General features: G+C 33.1%; 1 protein-coding gene across 1 annotated transcript; it reads right to left on the bottom strand.

Annotated features, from left to right (window-relative positions):
- Positions 1-3238: 3238 nt before the first annotated feature.
- On the bottom strand, positions 3239-5038 carry LOC137818230 (hydroquinone glucosyltransferase-like). Its single transcript, XM_068621521.1, has one exon. It carries the CDS (start codon positions 4948-4950, stop codon positions 3514-3516), a length of 1437 nt encoding a protein of 478 aa, XP_068477622.1. The 5' UTR covers positions 4951-5038; the 3' UTR covers positions 3239-3513.
- Positions 5039-8102: the final 3064 nt, after the last annotated feature.

Genomic DNA, 8102 nt, shown 5'->3' with positions numbered 1-8102 from the left:
TGTTTAAATCTATTTTTGTTGAAGTGCTGGTAAGAACAATCGATTGATTTGTAGAAACAACCAATTGTTTTTCTGGAATCAGTTTAAATACATTATGTTTCTTGGTTGATCTGATTGCTTTATCTATAGTTCTGCATTTACTTTTATTTTTATCCAGTATTCGCAAAAATTTCTCAAAAACAATTCATCCCCTGTTGTTTAGCCCTTCATTTCTAACAATTGGCATCAAGAGCTAGGTTCTTGAAATTTACTCAAGTCCTGTTTTCAAATTTTTAAATGGCTGACAAGTTACCTTTTGGGGAATGAGCGTATATCAATAGACCACCTTTTATTTTGTGGTGTGAACTATAAATTCTGGAAAATAAGAATGAAATTTTTTGTGCAATCAACAGATAAAGTAATTTGGAAGGCTATTGAAAATTGTCCTTTTATTCCAAAAATAGAAAAAAATGGTGTGTTTACTGTAAAACCTTGCTCTTAATGGACTGAATCTGATAGCAAGAAAACTAAGTTTGATTGGATTGCTAAAAATATAATAACCTCTGCATTAAGTTGTGATGAGTTTTTCAGGATATCACAATGTGAATTTGCAAAGGAAATGTGGAAAATCCTTGAAGTCACGCATGAAGGGACAAACGACGTAAAGAGGGCAAAGAAGCATGCTCTCATTCAAGAGTATGAAATGTTCAGAATGCAAAAGGGAGAAACAATCTCTGAAGTGCAGAAAAGATTCTCTCACATTGTCAATCATCTCATGAGCCTAGGAAAGACTTTTGAGAAAGAGGAACTCAATATCAAGATCCTCAAATGTCTTGACAGAACATGGCAGCCAAAGGTCACAACAATCTCAGAATCCAGAGATTTGACTTTTATGACAACAACTTCATTGTTTGGGAAGCTTAGAGAGCATGAGTTGGAGATGAACATATTGTTTATTCAAGAAAATGAAGACAAACAGATTAGAAGCATTGCTCTAAAGACGGTTGGCTATAAGAGGTGTAAAGAGACAAGTGATGATAGTGATGAAGATACCTTTAGTTTGTTGTCCAAAAAATTTAGTAGATTCTTGAAGAAGAAGAACAACAAGAATCACTCTTCTAATAGGTACAATAGCAAGAAGTCAAATGATTTTAACACTAACAAGTATACATTTTTTGGTTGTGGTGAGCAGGGACACATCAAAGCATATTTCCCCAACAGTGAGAACAAAGAGAAAGAAGAAATCAATAAAAGTGAGAAAAGAGGCAAAGCCAAGAAGGCATACATAGCTTGGCAAGACAATGAGGTGTCATCCTCTAGCTCCTCCTTAAAATATGCAGAAGTCAATATGTGTTTGAAGGCTAAGGAAGAACATGAATCAAATACTGTAAGTTCAAATTCTTCAATTAATGTTGGTAACTATAGTCAGCTTCTTGAGACTTTCAAAGAAACTCATGAAGAAGCTAATAGATTGATCCTCATAACACTACAAGAAAATCATGAAATAGAAACTAACTTTAGAAACAAAAAATAATTAGTTGCTATAGTGACTAAATTAGAGACCATTTTAGAAACAAAAAAAAATTGGTTTCTAAATTAGTTTTATTATTGTTAAATAGTTTCTAAATTGGTATCTAATTAGCTACCAAGGTTTTAATTACCAATTATTTAGATTCTAAATTTGGTAGCTAATTAGTTAACAAGCTTTTAACTACAAAAAATCTTAGTCGTTAATTAGATACCAATTTAGTAACCATTTAATATAATAATAACTAATTTAGAAACCAAAAACTTTTTTAGTCTCTAAAATGGTCTCTAATTTAATCACTATAGCAACTAATTAATTTTTGTTTCTAAATTTAGTTTCTATTTCATGATTTTCTTGTAGTGTAAGTAATAGGTTGACAGGTTTAAATAACTGATTGGAGAAAAGTGTCAAAACCTTAGAAGAAGAGCTGGAAAACTCCAGAAATGATTTTGAAACTCTTGAACTGATTTACAAATACTCTTCTTATGAGTGTGACTCAAGTTTTTGTAAAAACTGTGAATCTGTTGAAAATAAGATTCATTATCTGGTAAAAACTGTGGACATACTTTCAAAAGGAAAATCAAACTTTGAGAATGTCTTAACATCTCAAAGATGTGTCTTTGGAAAATCTGGACTTGGTTTTAAACCACAGGGGAAAAACAGTGGCTTTTCAGAACCCTTTTCAACCACTGCAGAAAACAACCGATTTAAAAGTCGAAACAACCGATTGTTTCCTGTTTTTATTGTATGAGAAAAGGTCATTCTGTTAAATTCTGTAAAGTGAGGAAAGTTCTTGTTCCCAAAGGTATTTTAAAATGGGTTCCTAAGAATCTTAAGGATTTTTATAACCAATTTAACTCAAATGGACCTAAATTTCGTAATAAAATCAAGAAGTCAAGTTAGGATAAGTTGATTTTTCTCTTCATAGATGGGTATGAGTATTCGATGCTAATAATATTGTTAATAATATCCTTGCTAATTCTAAATTTTAGAACCTTGAGTCCGCTTATGGTAACTATCACTTGCTATTTCCATATCAGATAGTTGTCATAATCTATAGTTTGAGGGTGATAGAAGTGTTGAATGTGTGATGAATGAAGGAAGAGGTAGCAGAAATTTTTTTCTGGATACACTGTAAGAGATGGAGTAGCTGTGGTTAAACTATTTGGCTGTGAATACCATGTAAGAAAATGAGAGTGAGAAAGGGAGAAAAGAAGTGAAAACATATACCTTGTAAAAGGAAATCTATCTAGAGAAGAGGTGCCTGATATATGTAGGCAAGAATAGACAAACTAGATAACCAAGATTCCTATAATTGATTTCTTAACAACCAGTGACAAAGGTAATCTGGCCGATGGGGCCAGGAAGGTTCCTAGTAAACGACATTTTCTTTGTCTGTAAAAGTCAAGAGATGCATCATACATGTTTAGGGAAGAGGAGTGTATGTCCTATTATTGTCCCTTTTTTTTTTGTACAATAACCTTCTAAATAATTTTGAATTAGTATGATTTTTTTTAATAACGGTGAAGTTATAGTAATCCAAATTTGAACTGTTTTAAATTTGGCCTCTATAGAAAGGTAATGAAAAGTAATGTGAATAACCATGTGTAATATGTATGAAAAGGAATATCTAGGTGTGGATGAATGTTTGGGTGCATGCATTTATGTCCAATGAACAAGATCTATCAGTTTAACAAGAAACACAAACACAGCAGCAGAAGCTGCATCACATTCATGAAAACCCACGAAATCTTAACATTCAAAATCAGAACATTAATTCCCAACAAATAGAGTTGTCAAAGTTGACCAATGCAATTTCATACCTAAAGAAGCAAAAGTAAATGGAAATACGAAAGTAGTTGACAATGTTGAAGGAAAGACCAACTGAAGACCAATATCATAAAGCTGGTTTAATGATGATGATCTCGTTGTACACGAGAAATTCTAATACAACACAGACTGGTGGTGAGAATCTGCACACTTTTTTAATTAATAAAGAAAATTATTCAATAAATCTGGTTTTCCCATGCCAATTTTTTCCACATTTCTGCTAGGTCTGAAAGGGTTTTGGTAGAAGATCCTTCTTCTTTGAGAGCAATGGTAGCCTCTTCTTTCAACTCCTTCATTCTCTTCTGCATTTCCCTTCCTTCTTTCCCTTCCATCAAACACTTTATCACCTGAACAATTTCCACCCTTTCCACCAACCCCTTTTCACTAACTCTTGGCCTCACTCCCACTTTGAGACCCTCACTCAGCACAACCGAATTCATTCTCTGCTCTGCATACAGTGGCCATGTGATGAGTGGCACACCATGCACCACACTCTCAAGGCTCGAATTCCAGCCACAGTGACTCAAAAACCCACCAACTGCACTGTGGCTAAGAACCTGAACCTGTGGTGCCCATGAAGGAACAATCAAACCTTGCTCTTTGGTTCTCTCCAAAAACCCACATGGCAAGAACTGCAAAGGGTCAACGTTGTTGTGTCCACCAAGGTAAGCAGCATCAGCTTTTGTATTATTGGGTGCCCTCACAACCCACAAGAACTTGTGATTACTCAATTCCAAACCATAAGCCAGCTCATTCATCTGCTCACGTGAGAGTGTTCCACCACTCCCAAAGGAAACGTACAAAACCGAACCAACTTTCTGTGTGTCCAACCATGTTATACAGTGCTCCAACCCTTTTGCATCATCATCATCATCATCACCAGATTGTTGCACAAGCGGTCCAACAGGGTACACACGAGGGTACCCTCTTCTCTCCTCTTTCAATGCTGTTATAGGACCCTTTTCCAATGCCAAGAAACTGTTGACGAAAATCCCATCAACAGCACGGCACCGTGTGTACCGTTTGAGTGACATTTTGTAGAGTTCACTCGTTCGATCTTGGGCTTGAGCATAGATATCACGGCCATGAAAGGGCACACAACCAGGTAATTTGATAGGGTGAGGCAGGTTTCGGTACTCACAAGTTGTTTCCTTGTCCAACCTTGGCAGATTCAAGTGCATGCTGAGTGTGGTGGCTGATATAGGGAAGTAAACATAGGACAACATGTTGAACTCGTGTGCGAGATCAAGTGCTACGGCGGCAAAAGAATCAACCACCATGGCCACGTGGGGGGTGTTGGAAGTGACGGACTGGAGAGTGTGGTGGATGGAGGGCATGGAGTGTCTCATGGCGAGCTGAATTTGGACCACTGCGGGAAGCCCTTGAGGGAGGTCATGGAGGTTCACTGGCGGAAGAAAAATGGTGGAGATGTTTGGTGGAAGGGTTTGGAGAATGGGTTTTGCAGCAGCTGGGAGAGAACCTAGCATGGGAATGATGCAGGAGATGTGAATATGTGGGTGAAGCTGAACCAGTCTCTTTGAGAAGTGGATAATGGGAACGAAATGGCTGAACCCTGCACTGGGAATAACCACAATGTGAGTTGTTTTCGCCATTCATGCAAACCTTATGAGAAGATCTTCAACTCTTTATTCTGGTTTTGTGGTTTGAGGAAGATGAGTTTATATAGAACCCAATGGACTATTGTTAACTGAATTATAAGTTCATGTAACTTTTACAAAACGATAATGATTTTTTTGACAATGAGAAAATAATATGATGGATTTAAAAATAAATATATATAATAAATAGTAAATTTGTAATTAAACAATATAAAAATATAATATAAAAATATAATATGATAGATTTAAATATAAATATATATAATAAAGGATAAATTTAAAATTAAATAATATAAAAATATATTAAAATAATAGTATTGGAAGTTATAATTAAGATTGTGAATATATCACTCACTAATATTTTATCTATAAATAAGTGAATAATATTAATTAAAGTAAAATATGTGGATATTATAATACAACACTGTATTTATTGCCTGGAATTATTTAATACATAAATAGTTCATTCTTGTTATATAATATTAGAAAAGTTATCATTTTCAATTTTAGAAGAATAGGGAGGAAAATAAAAATTCACATTTTAGGACATACTTCCTTGTATAACATTTGATTTTTATTTTTATTTTAATTTCTACTATTATCTTTCACGTTGAAAAAATTAGGGTTAAACAAAACTTTACTTAATATATTACCTGTTTAAAAAAATCAAATATCGAATTTAGTTTAAATTTTTAAAAGTTTAACACACTTAGACATGTGTTCAATTTTCACTGATAAAAAAATTCTTAAAAAGTCTAATTCATTTTAAAATTTTCAGCTAAGTTTATGTTATTTCTTAGTAGGCTAGTAAAGAGCCCTAAATAATCCAATTAGTTGATTGCTCAAAGTAAAACAAATTATAAAAAATAGAAACTAAAATTATAAAACTAGAGATAAGAATGAAAATGAGTGAGCTACGCCTCATAAGGCTCTAGTTTAATCACTTTATATTATATAAAATGTAACCTTGATAAAATTTTACTTCGTATTTGTGCTAACTTTTAGTTTTAAGTTTCTAAATTTTAAAATCTCATGTTATGAATTTTAGAATATAAAAAAAAAAATGTGAGGTTCTTCACATTAAATTATGAGATAATTTTGAAGAGAGGATAAAAAACATAGAAAGAAAACATTTACAGTACTTACAAGCTTCTCCATACTCAATTCTATTATGATATGATTGAATCAAACTATAATTATTTAGGTTTAATTTCTACTCTAAATTTGAAGTGCATATATCCTATATTTCATTCAACAAATTGCAACCTCAATTAGACATGAACTTGGAGATTGTGTGTTATAATATATCAGGATAAAAGGTTGAGAATAAACTTAACTAAGTAAAAAGAGTTCAAACTCAAAGAAAATCTACTCATGGACAAATTAAAATCATGATTGATTTAGTCTATAATGACCACTCAAACATAATTTCTTTGTAAAATAAAAGTTTTGATTTTGTATAATTTTGTCGATAAGTTTTTAATTTTTACAAAAATAAATAAATTGTCATTTTACACACATCTCATACACCACTCCACCCAAGAACAACACTTAGCTCAAAATTATAAAAATTTGTTCAGTGTACAAAAGTTGGTAGCAGGTCACCATGTATTCCAATAAAGGTCACCACTTTCCGTGACTAACTACATTCACACTTTGATTAGACAACTTGACCTTGGTGTCCTTTATTGAGGTCACTTTATACACACATCATTTATCACCCACCAAAGAACAACAATTAACTTCAAATTTTGAAAATTTGTTCAATGTGCAAAAAGTTGGTAGCAAGTCATCACTTATTCCTACATCTACACTAACACTAATATTATAAAAGTTTACCTTGGCAACCTCCATAAAGGTCACTTTACACACACTTCATGCGCCACTCACCAAAGAACAACAATTAACTCAAAATTTTGAAAATTTGTTCAATGTGCAAAACGTTGGTAATAAGTCACCACTTATTCCTACATGGGTCACCACTGACTACTGTGACTAACTATATTGGCACTAAAATTAGAAAATTTTATCTTGGTGACCTCTATTGAGGTCACTTTACAGACACCTCATGCACCACTCACCAAAGAACAACAATTAACTCAAAATTTTGAAAAGATGTTCAATATGCAAAAATTTGGTAGCAAGTCACCACTTATTCCTACATGGGTCATCACTTACTATAACTAGCTACACTAACACTGATATTGATATTTGAAAATTTGTTCAGTGTAGAGTAAGTTGGTAGGAGGTCACCACGTATTCTAACAAAGTTCACCACTTATTGAGACTAACTACATTCACATTGAGATTAAAGTTCTATACTCTCATTGTTAATGTAGTTAGTTAGTCGCGGTCACATTAAGTGGTGACTTAGGGAAATAAATCATGACCGACTACCAAGTTTATGCACAGTTAAGTAATTTTAGAAAATTTTAGCTTTATGTTGTTCTTGTGTGGAGTGGTGCATGAGGTGTGTGCAAATTGACTTTAGTGGAGGACACCAAGGTACAATTATCTAATCTCAATGCCTATGTAGTAAGTTAGACTAAGTGGTGACCTACTATTAACTTTGTGCATAAGTAATTTTAGAATTTTTGAGCTTTGTATTATTCTTGGATAGGGTGATACAGTGTATGAGGTGTGTGTAAAGTCATACCAGTGGAGGACACAAAGGTCAATTTTTATAATATCATTATTAATGTACTTAATTAGTTGCAATCACATGAAGTGGTAACCTTCGTAAGAATAAGTGGTGATCTGCTACTAACTTTATGCATAGTTAAGTAATTTGAAATTTTTTGGCTATGTTGTTCATGTGTGGGGTAGTGTATGAGATATATGTGAAGTGACCGTAGTGGAGGACACAAAAGTCAAGTTCTCTAATCTGACTATTAAGGTAATTAGTTATAGTCACGTTAAGTGATCACTAATGTTTTTTTTTTTTCAACTTTAATTTTTTTTTCCAAAAAAAATATAAATATGATAGATGGGTTCAAACGGCTCAACAATGACCACTCTATTTCCTCTAATTACTTGCAAAAATGGAGTAAAATTATCAATTTAAAATCAAATATCATAATCTACTAACTATAATACCCTAACCACCGATCTTTAAAAAAAATGAAAAAGAACTCACCACCATCCCT

Source organism: Phaseolus vulgaris, chromosome 10 (assembly GCF_000499845.2).
Source record: "Phaseolus vulgaris cultivar G19833 chromosome 10, P. vulgaris v2.0, whole genome shotgun sequence".
NCBI lineage: Eukaryota > Viridiplantae > Streptophyta > Magnoliopsida > Fabales > Fabaceae > Phaseolus > Phaseolus vulgaris.
Note: the sequence above shows the minus strand (reverse complement) of the source record. Positions and strands in the feature narration are given on the sequence as shown.